We start from the raw sequence: 22,619 nt of genomic DNA, 5'->3' as shown, positions 1-22,619 counted from the left end.
TTTTCATGCCTGTGCCCGAGAACGTCATGATGGCTTGCTAAATCAAAGATGGGATTGACATCTGATGGAATCTTTCCGACTCTACCCATGAATACGAGTTCAACTGCCGAGAATCGTAGATGATTAAACCAAGGTCCAGAGAGGAACGTTCCCGAAGAAGGATGTAGCAACAACTATCCCGGCCCATAAGCACATGCAGAATAAGATAATTTTCACAAATTATTTTTGTTACCGTGTTTTGGTGGATCAGCAGAGGTGAAAGAAGGTGCGGGCTGGAATGGGCCTAACTACAAGTCCAAAAGATGCATTAAAATTTCAATAAAGGTTATATTTTCAAAACTTAACAATGGTGACATAGAATTTTAGAGCATACAACAAATAACAACCAGTTAAATCAGGTACACAATCAAAAAGTCCAAGATTAGAGAACGACTCAATGATCTGGGCTTCAAGCGCCCCTGTATACAACTCTGAGCTCTCGGCTCACAATCACCAAAGGGCAGAAAACCCTTAATTACCTGGAGCTCTTGCTCCCGCTTAATAATACCAGAAAGAGCGGACCTGCTCTCAATTTTACAAGCCTATGAAAGGCCACAACAAACTCCACTACTAACTGCCCTCAAGGCACACAAGGAAACAGGGGTATTTAATACCCAACCTACAGGGCCTTCGCATGAAGAAAACAGGACATCAGGTTAAGTAACTGGCCCAAAGTACAGCAAGGACTGGAGGCGTGAAGTTGCACTCCTAAATATACATTTTAAAACCTAAGCGGCTCTAGGCCGATGCACAGGGGCTAATCCCAAGCTAGGGAGGTGACCCATATGAGAAAATTTTAATACATTAAAGAAGAGAAGAACGGTTATGAAAACGTAGTCACCTCCATTTCAAAATGAAAGGGAGCTCGAGAGAGTAAAGCACTCTCTATCCCCGACTTAAAGTTCAAGAAAACAGAAGTTTAGCAAGAAAAAGGGTTTACAGTTTAGTTGTTTACATATTAAAGGTTTTGAACCCTCCCCGAGAGTTACACTGCTGAGCTAGCAAGAAATAAAGATGTTAAAAGGCCATTACCTTGTAGAAGAGCTGCTGCTTGAAGAAAGAGGCGCTTCCCGCCCCCTGCTACATATCCACACACTGAGTTAGATGTTATACTAGTGGCCCCGAGACAAGAAAATTAGCAGTTTTTATACCCTCGTGGAAAATTCGAGACCATTCAAGAATGAGTAGACACACCTCCTCAATTTTATTGGGTTGCTAAAAGTTATACATGAACATCAAAGAAGAAAGACACTATTGGTCAAAAATTAATTAAGGAAATTCGGGATTGGCTGAGTTCAAAACTGGCTGACAGAAAGATTAATATTGCCAACCCAAAAATAAAAGAACAAAATTTCGTAAAGACAAAACTTAAGAATACAAAATGTCTTCAAGAGAGTTCATTCCATTGCGCCAGAGTGTATTACCATAGTTTTTTTTTTTTTTGGTAGAGACATCTGTTAGAGAATGTTCACACTTCTTGATCAATGAAAAACAAAAGTGAATCAAAACACTCAGTGACCTCTTCTGATAACTAGTAGAGTTAGTTCAGTGGTTAATGTTCCGGGTTTCTCCAGTAGAGAAGTTTCAATTGGCGCAAGATTTGAACTTGCGTCGCGTAGAGTTGTACCGCCCGGTACAGGCCTCCCCCCACCAAAAGTCCTTCCACGGGGTGACACAGAGAAAAAAATTTGTTCCAAAACCAAGTCCAAGTTGGTGGTATTGATTATAGAAGTTGCAGAAGGATTTAGAAGAGAAAATAAAATTTTCCAGTAGCCGAAGGTTTCTTAAATGGTGTGATGAAACTAGTTTAAGTCCAGCTTTAGAGTTTCTTTGTAGTAGATTTTGATGAAAGGTCTCTATGTTTGTAGTAGTTGAATTCAGAAAAAAACGTTAATTCTTGAAAGGAATTTTCTTTTAGTCCACCAAATATTGATTTTGAAACCAAAAACATATTAATTGCAGATATAGAGTGTTAAAGAAATTTTGAAGTGCATTAGCTGCTGATAAATTTTGACAGCAAGACTTGCCGCTGCTGCCTGTGTCCAGTGGAGGCTGCTCAGACCCCTCAAGTACCCTGAGATACAACTCTCCCACTGCTATGAGAGGGGTAGTCGTGGTGAAGCACGCCGCAGAGGCGACGATTGGTTACAGTCCTCGAGCAGTTTGCAGGTGATGCGCCGCACATCAGCCTTGGCCGGAAGGAGGACTCCGGCTCGCCGTACACTGGTTGACCTCACTGGAGTGGAGTGGGCCCGTACCCCACCTCAGTGGCGGTACGGTGGCGCACGGCTGCGGGGGCACTGAAACAGTTAAGATTTCGGCGGCAGAATTTTTGTAGAAATATAAGGTTTTAGGGTACAGTCTTGGAGTTGAGGCTGAGGGACCAGCGGCGTGGAAACTTTTATTTTAATGCCACTGGTGTGGTTTAGCAGGAGACGGGAGCTTGGTAATGGCCATACGGAGAGGACAGCAGAGTAACCTCAGAGAAGGTTTCACAATATTTATACAGAGCAGATAAAAAAAAACGAAATGTAAAACTATAAGGGGCAGAAGGCCTAGGATTTAGAGAAAGATATAACCTTTTGGGGTTCTTACAAGATGTTAAAGATCCAATGAGCAAGTAATTTACACAGGTTTCACCTGGGACAGGTGAACCCTAAAGATTCTCTCGGTGGCTGGATTGCTCACTAACAATGTCACCGGCGTTAAAAAAATCCAAGACGGTGCACGGCCCATGAAATCTGGGGGCAAGCTTGCCCGCAGGAACAAAATTCTTGACCATAACTTGGTCTCCTACTTTTAAGTTGGTGGGCCTCCGTCCACTATCATATCTTTCCCTAACCTTTTCATGAGAAATTTTAAGATTGGCCTTGGCCTTCTTCCAAAGATCTCTAACATTATCTGGATCTATTGCCTCAGGTAGAATATCGCTAAGAGACCACAGGTTAGAGAGCGGCGTGTTGGGTGCAAACTTGAACATCAATGAAGCAGGGGTGAATTTATGAGATTCGTGAACCGCCGAGTTCAAAGCGAAGGCTAACCAATGCAGTGATGTATCCCACCTGGAATGATCGTCGTGATGATAAGCAATCAGCGCCGACCTCAGATTACGATTGACCCGTTCAGCCAGAGATGGTTCAGGATAGTAACCAGAAGTTGTTACATGTGAGATAGATAGATCAAAACAGAATTTACGAAAGAGATTAGAGGTGAAGGCTTTAGCATTATCAGACACAATATATTGGCATGGACCAAAAGAAGCAAAGATAGAATTTAAACAAGAAATGGTGGACTGAGCGGTAGCCAGCTTAGTCGGAAATAATCAAGAAAATCTTGTAAAACCATCTACACACACAAGGATGAATTTATTTGCATTCCCCTTTGACTGGGGGAAGGGTCCGACGTAGTCGATATAGAGTCGTTCCGTGGGGCGCGACGCTTGGTGGGAAGACAAGAGCCCTTGCTTAGTGGACATGGTGGGTTTACTGAGCCAACAAGTTTTACAAGCTTTTACCAATTCACAAATTTCACCGTCCATACCCTTCCAGATGAACATTTCACGGATCTTTTCACGGGTTTTGAAGATGCCTAAATGCCCCCTAGTGGGGTCTCATGCTAATACTTGAAGATCATAGGTACGAGAACAGCTGGAATCACAACTTTCATCTTCTTATCATGCCTCGACGGGCAACATAAAACACCATTCCGCATTACATAAGGGACTACATGTTCCCCCGAAGAAAGGGTTTCCATGATAGGGGCCAGCGTCGGATCTTCACGTTGATATTTTTCAGTATCCCTAAAGAGCATGGGAGCATCAGTTAGAATGGCATTAACCTCAGTAGGTATGGACTCGGGAGGTGAAGAACTATCAACCTGTTCAGGTGTCTCTATATCATTGGCAAACATACGGCTCAGACCATCTGCCACAACATTTTCCGTTCCTCTTATATGCCTGACATCAAATTGGAAGGCAGAAATTCTGATGGCCCAGCGGGCTATGCGACCAGTACGACGCGGCCTAGCTAAGACCCAGCTTAAGGCTTGGTTATCTGTCTCCAAGTCGAACTTGACATGTTCCAGATAGAGGCGGAACTTTTCTAGAGCAAACAAGACAGCCAAACCCTCAAGTTCATAGATGGAATACTTGGATTCTTGGGCCGATATTGTCCTAGATGCATACAAAATTTCCTATTGGTCTATTTTGAAGTTCGCGTAAAGAGATCGAAGTGTTAACAACTGTGATACACAAAAACAAAGAATAATCAACTCAGTTTGGGAACTTAAAAGTAATAAATTACTTTGCAGTCTTAATCATTCCTCTTCGCACTAGAGGGCATAACATACATCTTTTTAGTAGAAACATCTGTGAAGAAAAGTCCAAACTTCTTGCACAAGTTGTTGCAAGTTTATATTGAAGATGGCATTCTTCAAGGTGCTTCATTTGAATGAACAGAGCGAGTGTACCTCGCGGTACAATTACATCACGGAATAAGGGAACGAAGGGAAAGAATTTAATATGACAAAAATAAATCTAACCTGCCGAGTTTCTTAATGAACTGATGAAACCATAGGTAAGACCAAAGAAACTCATTACACAGCAAGCAACATTGCACTGATATTCCTCTTGAATTACCCCTCCTAATCAGAAACAACATTCAATATTGCAAAAATGGTGTTCTGTGGTGACTTCCGTCATGTTAAGAACGTACTAAGTGACCTTACGACCAAGCAATTTGATAAGTACCGTTTCACAAAGTGAACATTCCCAAACTCAGATGGTAACCTTCGTGCTATGACACTCATACTCTCCATAAAGTTTGACTTTTCTCTCTCTCTCTCTCACACACACACACACACACACACAGAGGGAGGGGAGAAAAGAGGGGTGGGGGGGGGGGTCCTACAAGGCAATAGTCACTAGCTAGAAATGGCATTTTTAATTTAAGGTTAATGACATTCTAGGCTGAGAGAGAGAGAGAGAGAGAGAGAGAATCCCAAATAGTTTCTATTTTAATCCTGATGTGATAATTGATACAGATATAAAAGATAAAACAAAACACACAGTTTTACTAATAAACGGCGTATAACTTTTATACAAGGTTTATACACTGCTTATGTGCATCTTGTTACTAATAATAATACTAGTAATGATAATACTAATAATAATTGTACTGGGAGGTACACCTCAACGCCGCACATTCAAAACTAACGCCTAAATGAACTCCTCTATTGGAAAACAGTGAGACTGAAACTACACCAACTTAGAACTTTACTCAGAAGATGTCCCCACTAAAATATGATGTAATTTTGTTATTGTGAAGTTTCCTGAACTGACTGTATTTCTACTAGTTTTGTTTGCTATCCATCAAGAAGTTTGGACATTCTTTCACGGATGTCACTACTAAAAACTATGATCATGCACCCTGGTGCAAAGTAAAAAAACTTTTGATTTAAAGAAGTTTTGTATTCATAATTTTTTTTTTTTTTACTGATTGATGTTCATTTATTTTTGGGTTGGCAATATTTATCTTTTCTTTCCGCCAGTTTTGAATCCAACCAATCAATAATTTCTGTAATTAATTTTCCACCTATCACAGGCTTCTTCTCCAATTCTGAGTGTTACTTTTGAAACCTACCAATAAAATTCTGTGGGTGTGACTTGATTATTCATGAATGATCTCGAACCTTCCCTGATGGTTTATAAACTGCGGCTTTGCACGTCTCTTGGCCAATTGATCGTCATCTTACTGAGTGTGTGTTAAGGCGGGAGGCGGCTGCCCTCTTTCGCCAGCTGCTAGAACTTCTACAAGGTAATGGCCACATAACACTTTTCTTTCTTGTTACCTCCGCAGTCTAACCCGAGGGAAAGGTCTGAATCATTAACTATGTATCCTACTTTTCTAAAAATGTAACTTCTGCTGGCTAATGTAAAAACTTCATTAAATCTTTAACTGTAAATCGGGGATAGAGAGTGAATTAACATCTCGAGCTCCCCTGCATCCTGGTTTCAGGTGACTACGTTTTTATAACTGTCTTTCATTCTGTAATATAGTAAAGTACTTTCTATTAGAGTCACCTCAGTAGTTTGGGAATAGCCCCTGTTTCATCGGCCTAGTGCCCTTTAGGTTTTAAGAGTTCATATCTTGGAGTGCAAGTATTCGCCTCCATTCATTTTGTGTTCGGGCCATTTATTTAACCGTTATTCTTGTTCCATGAAGGCCCAGTCGGTTGGGTATTAAATGCCCCTGTATAATAATTTTCCCTATTGTAAGTTGTGCCTTCAGAGGCCAGAAATTGTAAGTTTATGTTGCCTTGAGTAGGCTTGGAAAGCTGAGAGCCTGTTAGCTATTTTTCAAAGTTTTTGTAAGATTAATGCATGCCCTTGTATAAATTTGTGCTCTTTTGTAAATTTGACCTAGGAGCTCAGGTAAAGTAAAGTGAGGGCTTGAAGCTCACGATCTGTTAATACCACTAATCTTGTCTTTCCTAGACTTGTTTAATGTTTGCTACTTGTACCTGTAAAAATGGTTAAGTTTCAAGTTTTTGAAAATATAACCTTCAGTTTAAGTTTTAAATTCAATTCTTGACATTGTAGTTAGACCCATTCACCCTGGCACCTTCTTTCACCTCTGCGTTCCACGAAAAACCCCAGGAACACCAATAATAATAATAATAATAATAATAATAATAATAATAATTGTACCGGTTGGTACACCTATACGCCACACATTTGAATTTTCCGCCTTAAAGTAATCCTCTACAGCTGAAACTCTGAACTTTAAAACTGAATAAATTCAACCGTTTATCAGAAGATGTCACTTTGTTAATTTAGAATTGGTTTTGTTTACTAATTATCAAGAAGTGTGGACATTCTCTCACAGATGTCTCTACCAAAAACTATGATCATGCACCCTGGTGCGAAGTGAAGGAACTTTTCTTGAAGATATTTTATACTCATAAGTTTTCCTATAACTAAATTTCGTTCTTTCATTTTAGGGTTAGCAATATAAATCATTTCTTTCTGCCAGTTTTGAAGTTAGCCAATCAATAATTTCTGTCATTAATTTTCAGCCAATTGTGTCTTTGTTCCTCAATTTGTGATGTGTAAATTTTAGTTAGCCAATAAACCCCTGTGGGTGTGTCTTAATTATTCATGAAAGGTCTCGAATCTTCACCGAGAGTATAAAAACTGGTGATTTTCCTGGCTCTCGGCCACTCGTACAACATCTAGCTTAGTGTATGGAAGTATAGCAGGAGGGGGGAAGCACCTCTTTCATCCGCCAGCAGCTCTTCTACAAAGTAATGGCCGTTTAACATCTTTATTTCTTGCTAGCTCAGCAGTTTAGCCCGAAACTTTTTCAATGTAACCTACCTTTCGAAAAATGTAACAGTGCCGGCTTATGTAAAAGTTTCTTATTATTTAACTGTAAATCGGGGATAGAGAGTGCTTTACCCTCTCGAGCTCCCCTTCATTTTGAGTTGAGGTGACTACGTTTTCATAACCGATTTTTTACTCTTAATGTATTAAAATTTTCTTATGCGAGTCACCTCCCTAGTTTGGGAATAGCCCCTGTATCATCGGCCTAGTGCCCCTTAGGTTTTATAAAGTTTCATGTAGGAGTGCAAGCAACGCCTCCATTCATCTTGGTATTTTGGGCCATTTAATTAACCTATTATTTTTCTTTTAAGGCCCTGTAGGCTGGGTACGAGATACCCTTGTTAAATACTTGTAAGTTGTGCCTCGACGGCAAGTTTTGTAAAGTCTGGTATTGCCTTTAATAGGCTTGAAAAATTGAGAGCGGGTCAACTCTTTCTTGTGTTTGAAAAGTGCCTCTGGGAGGCTTGAAGTTAAAATTTGGGAGCAAGTGCTCCTTGAATGCAGGGGTTTACTGCCCTTTAAATATATGAGTGTACCTTGGTAACGTTGGGCTAGTAGCTCAAGGACTGTGTAACTGAGGCTCGAAGCCACAATTTGTAAAGACCCCTTAACTTGTGCTTTCGTTTGTAAAGTTATAATTGTACCTGATTTTTCATTGTTATTTCACCTAGTGAATATTTGTTAAATCTTGTTGTCTATTGAAAATATAACCTTTATTTTAATTTTAATCAATCTTTCAGCTTTGTACTTAGACCCATTCCAGCCCGCACCTTCTTTCACCTCTGCCTGTCACGGATAACTCACTAACAATAATAATAATAATAATAATAATAATGGCTTTTAGTGCCGGGATATGTCCAAGGACTTTGGCTCGCCAGGTGCAGGTCTTCTGATTTGACGCCCATAGGCGACCTGCGCGTGGTGATGAGGATGAAGTGTTGATGAAGACAACACATACACCCAGTCCCCTTGCCAGGGGAATTAACCAATTATGGTTAAAATTCCCGACCCTGCCGGGAATCAAATCCGTGACCCCAGTGACCAAAGGCCAGCATGCTAACCATTTAGCCATGGAGCAATTTGTTACTAATAAACCATGTATAAGCCTCCTGTGTATACATCAGTCATAATTCTTCACTGAATTGCTTAAACATATAATTATATAATTTAAACATATAATTATAATTATCATTATTATATGTTTTAATCTTCGTGCCATTTTATCATATCTTTTAGCTTTTGTATCATCATAACATCAATGTGTTTTAATTGTCTTGCCATTTTGTCAAATTTTAGCTGAAGATGTTCCATAATCGGAACGAAACATGTACTAGAGATTATATGGTTTATATTATGTAATTAATAAACCTATTATATAGAAATTGATAAGTATTGGAAGGTGGGAACCTACTCATAACTTAACCTTAGTTACACCATGCTTATCAGTAAGAAAAACATGCAATGCTTATACGAGGTTTATTCAATGTATAACTATATAAGTGTTAAACAATTGTATAAGGACTTTTTATTAGTAAGACTGTTAGTTGAATATAGCTCAGTAAGAGCCTTGACCTATCACACGACTTGCAGTTACAGGAGTCAGTAATAAAATTTGACCCATGCAGCCAATAAAAAAAATGACGATTAGGAAAAAAAAAAATCGGTTGTCTGTAAAGTCACTGAAAAAGAACTAGCATTTGGAATGATGAGAGTGAGAAACGTCTGTGGTGACCTGTTACACAGATACCTATTTCTTTTATTACTCTCTTTCCTTTGTGTGGGCACAACTCTCTATTTATGAAATTGAATTCAACTAAGAAACACAAATTCTTTATTATCTCATATCTTTTGCTATCTACAGTATTTGATATATTACTGTCCAAATGAGAAAACGAATCTAAAAAAGTCATTGTTCACAACAATTTAATAAATATTAGTTCTTAGATAGAATAAACATAAATTTATATTTCTGGAGGAACATAGTTCTCATCCTGTACTTTCTTTTTCTTTTTACTTTCATTTTGTTGAGATAACGCAAAAGATTCTTTTTTCTCAATTATTAAGTCCCACTTATCTTCATTATCAAAGAAAAAGAGTTCCTGTTCCCTACGAACAAGTTCTTCCTTCTCCTGTTGAACTCGAGCGAGGCGTTTCATTGTATCCAGTTTCTTAACTTCTTCCTGCAAAGCACTTTCACGAGTCACTTCCCAGTCTTTATATGTCAACGTCTGTTGTTCAATCATATGTTTTTCTTCAGATTCCACAATGTGCTTCACTTTATTCATGACAGCAGCATGCAGATCATCATTACACACTACACCACTGGACTTCAGCTTTTCCAGCAGAGGCACCATACTGGTTTTGAGTTCTGTTCCTGAATCATCAGGTTTTTCTTTCAAGTGTCCTTCTAGAATATCTTCTACCATGTTAATCTGCAGGAAAAAAATAAAAAAATTCAATAATGACAAAATGCATAAATATAAAAAAAGATGGACAATGGTGGATAGTGCCAAAATGAAGGGGTATACAGAGAACCGGAGCCTATCACAGATACTATGGACAAGAAGAGGATCTCTCTTATGAAGGGGGGGACACATTATGAGGGCACCAGAAACCAGATTACCATGATTTTGTTTTAGAGAAACTCTGGAATCTGAATCAACAAGTAGGATGGATTAAGGAATTAAAGAGGATATGGAAGAACTAGAAATAATTCTGGGTGATTTGCAAAACAAAACAGAAAATTTAAAGAAACTGAAAAAAATACAAATAAGATTTATACCAAAAACAGAGAAAAACATACAATGGAACGGGTATTTGCGGATGAGGAACAACAGTAAAGATCAGAAAAAACTAAAAGCTATGTAACAATTTGAAAAGAAAACTTATCAAAGAAGATGACCAGAAAATGATTGACTGAAGTGGTCCAATGAGGCCATAGAAGCAGAAGAAGGAGAATGACAAAATGCAGTCAGTCTGGATGAAAAGGAGAAAACAACAAAACCCAGCATTAAGCAATTAATTCACATCTTGGCTACTGATAATGTGAATTTAGGTTGAATACAAACACATCATCAGGCATTAAAATTCCCATGTTTTAATGCAGGCTTTGCTGTAACTGTGATTTTTAACTATTTAATCTTCTTCTTGTAGTGCCTTCTTCATTACTGAAGGTCGGCCACAACCGCAGCGGTCTGTACAATGTTAGGCTGTCCAATCCCTAAGTTCCTCAGTCAAAAGTGTTTCCTTCGACCGTGACCTCTACATCCATCAATTTTACACTGCATGATCAATTTAACCCCTCAGCGCGGTGGATTTAAATGCCCGGTCCTCTCTGTGCTGCGGGGGAGTTTTGAGCGCAGTGTTTAAGCTTTCTCAGATTCGTCCAAGGCTTTATTCAAAGCAACACAGCTTTGGTACTATTTTACAGATTTCAATAAAATGTTCACATACATGTTTAGAAAACTCTTTTCTTTTGGAAAATATGATGCTATCTTACCTTACAGAATAGTTTGGTGTGGACTGGTTTCCAATCCCGCATTCTGAAATGGAGTGGTAATAAGCGCCTAAATCGGATTCTTTGCTCAGCATATAAATTTGTTTCACGAGCTATTATTTCCACTAACTCATCCGTAAGGAACATCTTAAAAAAACCTTCAGACAATCACATTTCCCAACTCTTTTCATTCTGAGGTCCTTGGTTCACTATAAACGGTTCTATTTGACCCACGTAATTAGACAGGTTTTCCCATTTAAATGTATTAGCCGTGACATGCACATTGCCATTCTGCGCACTGTCACTTGTATCTGATTCTGAACCGAGGACTTCGCGTACAGGGATGTCATCCACATCCCCGTACATGATTCCTTATCCTGCTTGGTGGCCGGGGATAATTATATCATGGCTACTCGAGACGTGGCCTACCCAGGATCCCTTTGAAAAGAGGAGCTCTTACACGAATTATTAATTCATAATTTAGTCAAAAGGGACAGTTAAAGCGGATAAGCTCTTATTGTGAACGAACTTAGGCAAAGTCATCGTAGTGCCCCATTTCTCCGACAGTGAGGTTGCGAGTTTGGCGCCCCTGATTCGAGCTAATTTAACTGATATATCCTGTTTTGGATTTCCTAGAAAATGATGTAGCAACCCTTCATCAGCTAAAACGAGTACAAGTGCGCCTAACCCATTATGTTCATCGGATGGAAGGCTTTCTTTCTTTAGAATTAAAGGAGGAATTATTAAGTCAAGTTGAAGTTTTAAAGGATAAATCTGTCAAACTTTTAGGAAAGGTTAAGGCTCGGTTGGCCGCACCTTCCATTAAATCAAAACCTGTTTTTCCTTCTGTTAATTGGGACAAGGAGGAAATGAATAAGGCAACTTGCAATCTCGAGTCTGATGGGCAGCAAGAGTTGTTGGAGCCGCAGCAATCTTTTTCATTAAGAGTTCCCCTCCAGGCTAATTCCTCGGTTCAACAACCGACCTTGGCTTCTCTGAATTTTCCCTTTTATAGTATCCCCCATCCATTAAATACTATGTTGAAAAATGTTCCTCGTTATTCTGTAAATTCCGCAAATGATGTGGTCGCGTTCTTGCGATTTTTTGTCGAATTTCAAGATAATGCCCTAGTGATCGAACTAACGTACGTTCAAATACTACAAATTCTTTATCTATATACCACAGGAGTTCTTTCAGATAAAATAGTCAATGTTATTTCTGAACAACTGTCACTTCAACAGTTTCACGCCCATTTACTCACACATTTTATTCCGGCTAGGGCTCTCAACTCTTTAGTACTGAAATTCTATTTCAGGGTCCAATGTTCAGATAAGTCCTTAACCAAATTTATTTCTGATGTCAGGTTTTATGATAGGGTGTTTGCACTACATTATACTGAGGAGCAGATCGTTTTTGTGATCGTAGAGCGTATTTCCCCGTCATACTGCTCCTGTCTGTGCTTTGCTGCTCAACCTCATGATTTCGTGGAGTTGGAAGCGATGGTGGTATCAGCCAAAGGTGTTCGCCATACGGACTCTTTTCATGTTACAAGTTTACCTTCCATTGAGCCTAATGTAATGGAGTCTTTGGTTGCATGTAAGCCTGTCTTATTTAGAAAGTGTTACAGCTGCGGTGCCTCTGATCATTTGAGCAACAAATGCCCCTCTCGATCTTGTAACTCAGGTTTTTAGTGCAGGTTCTAGGATTGAGGTTTTCGGTGCGGAATTGCCGGTCATATGGCACAGCATTGTGTGGCGACTCCGAATAGCACCTGACTAGATCGGGAGTGAGTTAGGGTTCATGGTATTGAATCACCTTCCCCTGTTGACCGCAATAAATCTACTTCTTTCGGCGAACCTTCTCCTATCTGCCCCGCGGGATGTTTAGGGATATCTACAGAAAGGTTTGACTCCCTTGGTTAAGGTGGAAATAAATAATAAGCCAGTCTTGGCCCTTCTTGATTCTGGCAGTGTAGTGTAATTTATTAGTGAAAGATGGTTTGCCTCGCATAAATCTGCCTGTAAATTTTCTGATTTGTCCCCTGTCTCGCTTTCCTTCGTGTCTGCTAATTCTTCCAGAATCAAGGTTCTGGGGGTGATAAAATGTAAAATTTGTGTTTCTAATTTTATCTGGAAATTCCCTTTGTATGTAGCGAGAGATTAACTGTACCCCGTTATTCTCGGTTCAAATTTTTTGGTTCATTCTGGATTGGTCTTGGATATGCAGGAACGATCCTGCTGATTTCCTACCTTACCTGTATCTCCTCCTAAAATGCAGGCGTTAAAGGAGATCGTTAATAAAATGCTTGAGGAAGGAACAATCCGACCCTCTACCTCAGCTTACTCTTCCCCATTTTCCTTGTGCGCAAATCCCAGGGAGGTTATAGGCCTGTGCTGGATTACAGAGCTCTCAATAGAAAGGTGGCAATTGCAGTCGGTTCTGCTCCCGGATTTGAATTCATGTTTCTCGTGGTTCAAGAGGGCTAGGTACTTTACCGTGTTGGATCTGAATCAAGCTTATTATCAGATTCCCCTTGCGGAAGAGTCTTGTCATTTGACGGCCTTCGCAACAGATTGGAACCTCTATGAATTTTGCCGCCTCTCCTTCGTGATTTCCACGGGTGCTGCTATCCTCACTAGACTCCTTGATCAGTTGTTCTCTGTTATTAAGCTAGACTATCTTTATCATTATCTTCATGACGTGGTCAGCTAATCTTAGACGGTTGAGGATCATCTCCAGCACCTCAACGAAGTATTGTTGCGTCTTAGGAAGGCTGGATTGACAGTCGAACTATCTAAAGTATCATTTGCCAAGTCCCAAATGTCTTTTTTTAGGGCTTATTGTGTCCTCGAGCGGTGTTTCGGCTGATCAGTCCCAGACTTAGGCCATTCGGGATTTTAAACCTCCACAGGACGTTCCTTATGGGAATCAACATCCATATAATCTGATGGCCAAGAAGGCATCAATTTTTGGTAATAAGACAGTCTGAAGTGCATTGGCACTGCCGGTGGCTCCAGGTAGCCTACGCGGTGGCCTCCACGGTGTGCACTAGCCATGCGTCTTGGTTAGGTGATGTGTTGTCACCAACATATTGCTCCTGTCATGGTTTTGAAAGCGTGCGTGTGCGATCGAGGTTTGGAACCCCTAGATTTTATTTTAGAGTTACTTTAATTCTTATTACTGGCACATATCACCATTTTATTGGTTTGTTCTTAAGATTTGTTTATTCTTTTCCTTCAATTCTTCTTTACTTCAGGAAACTTTGGCAACGTGCTTATTTATCCTAGTAAGACTTCCATTTATTCCGCGTTCTGCGAATGCTTATTTTCTTGGGTCTTTCGGTCATACCTTTATGTCACCTATGTGTTTTATTCTATTGTTCCTTGAGATTTCCTGGGGGATTGTTAGCAAGAAAATAATGTTCCACAATGTTTTGTGGGGGGGGAAAAAAAAAATCTTTGACTAAGAGTTAAGTCTGTCAAACATTCCTTATAAACAGAATTACCACGAACCTAAAACATATCATGTAACGTATTACATAATACATTTAAACCAGTATGGTTGTTCGGTTTTGGCTAGACGTCTACAGGATTGTTTTCGTGGAAATTGATGTGAGTAATCTCGATTAATATTATAATTGCCACTTATGTTTTTTCATGTGAGGATCCTAAATTCGTTTTGTTTCTATGATTATAAATAAACCATTTACTTCATTTTAATTGTTGTTGGTGTTATTGACCTAATTGCCTCATTTGCTTATTCTCTTTGGCATCATGAGGCTCCGGTTCAGTTCCAGACTATTTCTGTCTGATCCAGTTGGATCCATTGGATAACTTGTATTTCTTTCGGGCATAAACTATTGTTACATTTCCACTGCACGGCATTTTCTGCTTAGTATATGACACTTATTGAAGTTTCCTCAATAGTCTTTCTCTTTGATATTTTATTGAGTAAGGGGGGATTTGTACAAAGTTTGTAAACATCATGATGGATGCATCCTGTATAACATTTTATTTCTATACAGATGGGAAGAGGGAGCACAGAAATAGGAGACTCATTGAGGGGCCATCTTGACAGCTCTTCAGTCTTGAAGCGAGGAGTGTAGAATAAGAAAAAAGGTAGATAAATACAGCGAAAGGGAAGAAACATAGATAAAGATAATACAGGTAGTGACAAACAATGAGTGTTGTTGCCCGCCCTCCTGATGAAGCTGCGAAGCACAAATGAGCTCACTGGGGACTGAGAAGAGATGGACGTAGAAGAACTAGGATTGATGAGTAGAGAGCCTATCTATCTGAAGGCGGCAGTACATAGAGATGTGGAGATTGTTCTTGTCCTTTTGTGTGTTAATGTTTGTCATCATCCCTTCTTCCTGTTGCTCTCTCTTTCCATGCAATCCTCTCACTGTATCTGCCCTATTATGTGTTCCTTTCCTTGTTTCTCTCTCTATATACATATGACTTGATTTGATTTGACACTCTTGTTTGTTCCTTTCCAATACTATTATTTCATATATGTTGAGCTTCTGTACTTTTATTTCTTCTTCTTTCAGTAATTCAGTCTACTGACTGTTTTGCCCCTGCAATGAGTCTTCTCCAACTGGGTCGATCCTGTGCAGAACATTTTGCGTCTGCATAGCTCCTGCATCCTGAGTTCACACATAAAAAATAGAAATGCGCAAGAAGGTGCATTTAGACTGGCATCTGACACTAATATCTACTATATCTTAGTTTATATTTCACTATACTCTCGTGAGGGAGATCTTTGTTTGTTAGTACAAAGTTATGTGGTATCTTTCGCAAACTGACTGGCAAAAGCTGCACACACAAGTTTTGTCTGGCTCATGAAAGTGAGTCCTTATGCATATCTTGTGGTGGTAACCGTGCAGTGCCAACCAGGTCAGTATACGGCAGAGTTTTCTTTTGGGGCCCTTCATCCTCTGTCTGTCATTGCGTCTATAGAGAAGAACTCTTGTAATTTTTCTCTTTTCTTCTCTCTTTCCCTCTTTAGATTCCTGGTCTTCTCAGCTGACTATGCAACTTGGAGAGTACTCTTAAGTCGTTTATAAGGAATCTCTCTCGCCAGCTGACAGGCAAATCTAAAAAGTGTGAACTTGGTAGGGCTGTTTGCAAGTGCATTCACATTTGCTATCGTGGTTATGTCACTTATCGTCAGTTTTAGACAGAAGAGTTCTAGTCCGTAAAGAGGACCACTGCTATTTGTAGGGACAGTCTTCCAATTTCCTTGATTCCATAAATGGCTTTTACTGGAGCTGTTGCTCTTTTCTTTATAAGTAGTCTCTATGACGTGTTCGTGGTTTGTAGTGTGACAACTGAATATCTGAACATGCTTACTCTTTCAAGTGGGTTCTTCTTGCAGTTGAGAATATCCTCAGCAAGTTCCCCCTTTCCTTTTGAGGATCATTTGTTTAGTCTTTTTCTCGTTTCCTGTGAGGCTGTTTTCATTTGCCCATAATGCCAATGCGTTAAGGGCAAGCTGAACATCTTATATGCTAGTGGATGCAAGGACCACATTATATTAAACAGGATGAAAATCAATGAAAGAGGAAGGTGTGCAAAGGGATTCTTTAAGAGTGTGGGAGGAGGGATGTACCACAGAGTTGTAAAGGAAATGTGGGTGATGAAGGAGAGGGTTAAAAGTAGAATACGAGCAGTGGAAATGAAGTTTCGAAGGTGTCAAGTACATTTGACAAGAATGGACAGTTAGAAATGAGAGTTCAGAAAATGGTAAATGAGGCACCCCTACAGAAAAGGATAGAAATACCAAGGCTGCAGTGGTATGGACAGAATATTGAGGCGAGAGGAGGGAACTGGACAAGAATAAGAGAAGAGAAGTAGTGGATGGACAGACCCAGCCTGTGGTTGGAAAGTGTTGCAGATGAAGATGACAATGAACACATTATGCTCAGTTCATGGCTCACCATCCACACAGTAGATGCCATCCATGAAAGAAGATATAATTCAAGAATTACTTGTTAAGAAGGAAGTCATATATTCCAGTGTTGACTCAGTTAATGTAACTTTAAAACCTTTTCAGTCCAATGAAAACACTAATTATTACACATATCACACTATAACGTACATCTAAAACAACCCTCTTGCACTCAGCGCGCTGATCTATCGGCTCTGTCCTATTTAGGAATTTTGGTCGTATGTGTGGCTGTTAAATGGTAATAGACGATCGTGACCATAACTTAAAGCGTTGAATTTGCATTTTATTCAAAAGATGTATCCACCAGCCCTATTAAGTCTGTTGACCGTGAATGTTTATGTTGTGGTTGTTCAAAGTTGTTAATGTGTAGATCTACTTTTGGATGGCTTATGAATACTACAATTTACCTTACTATCAGTTTAGTTTAGAGTTTATTTTGTTTCTTTGGTATATCGTGTGTTCGCTATACTTCCTGACCTATAATTGTAAGAGTGGTGGGCCAATGTGATCTAAGTGCCAAAAAACTTTTTTTAGGGAGGAGTAAAACATACATCTGTGGAACAGAGTTGATACAAATTTTTATTTAAAAACATAGAAGAAACTAGGGAAATAAGAATAACATATACTACATAAGAAACTTTCTGAAAAAGATCCAAGTCCAGTAGAAATATTATGAAACAGATCTAAGTCCTTGTTTACCATCATCATCAGCAGGCACCTAGACCGACAGAATTCTTGAAAAGTATTGTTTAGTTTCCTCACTCATAAAATCAAGCATTTTCCCTAAGTCTCTCTTTTTTAATTCACTGAGAGGTATTTCATTATTCAGGCTTGGAAGTGTAGCAGTTTTTATGTGATTCTCAGTGATGCCTGCCTTCATCGCACGACATGTTTCCCAACCTTCAATTTCACTGTAGTTTCTCTTGTACAAAACCACTCCTGTATGGTCTTTGGTGATTTGCAGCCATGTAGCTTTGATGATCCCTAGTTTGGTTGTGTCGATATACTTCGATGAGACAGGGTTGAAATCAAAAAAGGTTTTTATTACCGATGTCCAGCACTTTGAAGGTCTTGCAGCAGAGAAAGCAGTCTTCACATCATCCACAGTTTGCAACTTACAGTATCTAGCGCGTTTATAAGAGCAAAGTCATGATCTAATGAAGAGAATGAGTGTACAGGAAATAGAAATTTATGATCAATGGTATGAAAGAAACCGTTTGACACAAGGTACATGTAGAGAAACAAAATCATTCGGTTCTTTAATTGACCAGCACAGTTATCACTCCATACAGATTCTGTTTGTAAGTACTGAGAAGTCCCATATTTAATGCCTGTAGTATGCAGGATGCCATCTGGTTCCCTCCCCTTCCTGACTGGCCTTCATGACACTCTCTCTCTCTCTCTCTCTCTCTCTCTCTCTCTCTGCAATATCGGCCACGTGGATTCCAACATTGTAATAGGAAAGTTTCTGGGAATAGTACATGTTGCTGCGGGTAAGTCTTGGCAGAGAAAGCACTTTCTGTAAGTCTATTGTTATAGTACACGTATCACTATCTGGCAGAGTGGTACTTGTGGCATCATCTTTCATAGACTTGAATACAATCTCCACTTGGCGATGATGAAACTCAAGAGCATGTTTCTCATCTTGTAATACTGACGACTTGACTCTGATTTTATGAGCAGGGAATCACATGTTATGCATGTATCAACTTGTGATCATTGAAAAGATAAGTTTGGAAAGCCTTTCAGAAACACAGCTCTGTAAAACTTACATGTTACTGCTTTTTCTGGGTACTTTACTTTGAATGCTTCATAGAGCCTGTGTACATTATGGTCTGGTCTTCCTTCAGTGACTTAAGGTGGTTATAGTGGCTCGCGGGGAATGCTATTAATACGTTCTCATACAAATATTCTATCTCTGTAAGTGTACTTATATTTTCTTACACCACCACGCCTGTCCTTGATGGTTGATATATCCACATTTTTTTCTCTTCATAAGCGCCGTAATCCTCTGAGGGTTGATGTCAAAGATTTCCATGAATGTGTTTTTACACACCTTCTTCAAATTTACTTCTGCATCTGAAACCGCGTAAGTTTACGAGCTTTGCGTTCGGCTGTCTGACGACTCATCATAGGTACCATGGCGACGTCTCTGTACTGGTAAAATATGTATCAGTCCCATGAGGTACCTTCCTTGTTCATTGTGTCCCAGTTTGTAAAATGTTTGAAATAATTTCAACTTCATGTCTGTCACATCTTTACAGTCATTTTTACATTTGCACTTCACCTGAAACAACAAAAGACATGCGACTGATTAGCAAGAATAAAGTAAGGAACAAAATAAACACTATACGATATGTACAAATGCTACGTTACGGTACGTGAAATAGAAAGAACATGAACAGACATGAAATGAAACAAAAATAGTACAAACAAAAGCCAAACATCTATTATTTGATGAAAGATACTAACCTCACTTAATGGCTGTATTTTAGCACGCTTCCACTGTCCTCTTTTATCCGTTATGTACGACTTTCCTTTCACATGGACTTCACTTTCTTTTGCTCTTTTACGCACGTTCTTTGCTCTTTCAGTCACACTGAAGGCTTGTTTACCCGTTTTTTCACATGAGAATACAACTCTATGGGTAGACTAGGCAAACAGAAGATACAAACTAGCACTCCAAATCCAACAAAGAATGAAACGAACAGCAGTGCCAACACACAGACTACGGCACTTAGATCACAATGAGCGAATTGTGGTGTTGGACCTACAATATGCACCATGTAGTGGTGCTTCCTTCAATTCGAGGGGGTACAAATTTGGAGTTAGTTCAAATAGCACTTTACTGGCGCTGGAACATAGATCAGTTTGGAGAAAAAGTGAAGTTTAAAAATTTTTAACACTTAGATCACATTACCCCGCCACTCCACAATCATATATCTTCTCCTTACTCCGTTGTTGCACATGCTTGCATCATCTTTTTCTCGTAATGGCTGGGCCTTGTTCAAGGCTGAGCGATTCCGATATCCTTGAATTTTCAGATGATTTAGTCAGTAATAGTGACTTTTCTGTCGAAAGTGATTCCCATTACACAGTCACAGCTGCTCGCCTTGCATCAGACTTTAAAGAATCTGACACTGATGACAGTTACGTGTACAGTGAATAACTTTGTGTCATATTTAATGAGAGAATTTCAGCACACACATCGTATTGATATCAAAATTTTCAGAATTAAATGTTCTTTGTTTCAGGTTTAAGAGTAGAGAAGAAAGATGCAATAATGTCTGATCTTTCTGTCACTGAACACCATTATTTATTTTTCAAAAATTATTTTTGAAGTTTAACAATTTTATCGGATTTACCAATAACAATACTCTAAGGTATATTCATTTCTGAAATACTCATAATTTCCTATATTAGTGTGATTTATTTTATTTTAATATGTGTTAAACTGTTCACATGCTGATTTTTTGTAATTTGGTTGCAAATTTACAAAAATTAGTTTGAGCTGCTTCCAGCAAACCCCTGCATATAGGCTGAGTGCAAGAGGGTTAAACAACAAATTCTATGTTTTGTCCAACAAGAACATCCTCGGATTCTATCAAAACACCTTAAATCATGCGTACATATGTACAATATTGTTTACATAGCATAAACTTGTCAATGACTACAAACTGGTGATGTTAGGAACATGTAAGAGCAAATAATGATTTTAATAGTCACTTTGTAGCAGAAATCTGCTAGAAAAATGTTTCAAGTTCAACTGTCATTAATGCCATATCAAAAACATCATCCTCAACACAAATTCCTTCAGACCAAGCCAGGTGGGATATTTTAGAATGATGTCCCTCCATTTGTTATGGTCTTGGTATGCTTCTCCCTTTCCAGAGCATCCCATGTTTCTCCTCTCTTCTCTAAGCCTTCTCTAATCTGGTCTAACCACCTTTTCGTAGGGCATCATATCGGTCTTCATCCTGGAATGATCTTCTCAAAATACTGCTTTGGAATCTGAGCCTGCTGTTTAATATCTCCTAGCCACTTCAACCTTGCAATAATCAGCATTTCTTCCTGGGTCAGACGACCTGCAGGTCTCTTCGTATCTCATCATTCCTAATTCTGTCTTTCCTTGTTTTCTGTAGAGCAGATCTAGGAGAATTTCACAAGCTTGTAGTTGAATATCTTCTCTTTTATGTATGATGCAACTCTCCCGACTATATGCCATGATGGGCGGGAGAAGTTTTAAACAGCCTCTGAGGAACTCCCTTGTCCCAAACTATGTTCTGTACTTGATGAAAGAAGTTGAATCCTTTTTTCACCCTGTTCAATACTTCATTCTTACCACTTCCATCATTTGATATTGTACTCCCCACATATTTAAAGGTATTCACACATTCAATCTTCTCTCCCTCGAGGGTGAGGTTACAAGGTGTATTTGTTCTGCTAAATTTCATTACCAATGTTTCGCTCCTGCTCATTCTTTAAACCTAGTGTTCCACAGATCCAATCTCCTCTGAACATCTCTCTCATTTACTCCAAAAAAAAAAAAAGAGAGAGAGAGAGAGAGAGAGAATGAGATCTTCCTTATCTATTATTTTGAGTTCCTTTATAATAGTATCTAGAACAATGGGTAAAGAGAACTTCCTTGTTTGACACCTCTTCTTGTTTTAAACCACTGAAATATTCCATCTCCTACTTGCACACTACTTTCACAACCATCATACAATATCTGAACTTAGTGCTCTTGGGTTATGTTTTTCTAAACATTCCCATTTTTTTCCTCTCTCCACATTATCGTACGCTTTTTCAAAATCTAAACATACTATTACTATTACCGAGTCCTTCCCCTTTTCCCAAAACTTTCTATTAACTGCCTGAGTGAAAAAAAAATAGGTCTATGGTTGTTCCTCTTCAAATTGGTCTCCTATTATTTCTTTTTTTTTGCTTTACGTTGCACTGACACAGATAGGTCTTATGGCGACGATGGGAGAGGAAAGGCCTAGGAATGGGAAGGTAGCGGCCGTGGCCCAGCATTTGCCAGGTGTGAAAATGGGAAACCACGGAAAACCATCTTCAGGGCTGCCGACAGTGGGGTTCGAACCCACTATCTCCTGGATGCGAGCTCACAGCTGTGTGCTCCTAACTGCACGGCCAACTTGCTCAGTGCCTATTATTTCTCTCAATCTCTTTTCTATAATCTCCATTATCTTAAGACAGTGTCATAAAAGTGTGATGCCTCTATGACTGGTGTACTTCCTTCTACTTGCTTTTCTTGAACAGTGGTATTATAATTCATTTTTTCCAGTCATCTGGCAACTTGCTCTCTTTCCATATAATTCCCCGTGTTCGAGTAGCCACTGTATCTAGGGATTCCAGCTGCCTTAATCACGTCTGCTGTTAGTTCACCTGTTCCCACTGACTTCCAATGTCATTTTCTTCAGGGAATTTTCTGCCTCTATCCAAGTAATTGGAGGTTGTTCTGTCAATAATTCATTAATAACTTTGGTCACCTGTTCTTGTTCATACTCCCCATTCAAAAATTTTTCAGAATAACTCTTCATCTCTTCTCCAATTCCTACCATGTCTCTGATAATGATCCCATCCTCTGTTTCAATCTGATTTTGTTATTTTTCATCAACCCTTGTAACATTTATCTTCCTCAATTCATTGGATGAACAGTTCCCAGCTCTTCTCCTTTTCTTCTTTCACTACTCTTGAGATTAACTTCAAACTCAGGAGAGTCATCATTCG

At 39.2% G+C, this 22,619-nt stretch overlaps 1 protein-coding gene across 1 annotated transcript in view; it reads right to left on the bottom strand.

Annotated features, from left to right (window-relative positions):
* Positions 1-9,228: 9,228 nt before the first annotated feature.
* LOC136874267 (small ribosomal subunit protein mS27) overlaps positions 9,229-22,619 on the bottom strand; it is an 80,327-nt gene continuing 66,936 nt past the window's right edge. Inside the window, exon 7 of the mRNA XM_067147890.2 lies at positions 9,229-9,852. Within this exon, the coding sequence (XP_067003991.2) occupies positions 9,382-9,852 (471 nt within the window). The 3' untranslated portion in view covers positions 9,229-9,381. The remainder of the gene's footprint in view (positions 9,853-22,619) is intronic.

This window comes from Anabrus simplex, chromosome 5, assembly GCF_040414725.1.
Source record: "Anabrus simplex isolate iqAnaSimp1 chromosome 5, ASM4041472v1, whole genome shotgun sequence".
In the NCBI taxonomy this organism is placed as follows: Eukaryota; Metazoa; Arthropoda; class Insecta; order Orthoptera; family Tettigoniidae; genus Anabrus; species Anabrus simplex.
This window is presented reverse-complemented; position numbering and strand designations above follow the sequence as displayed.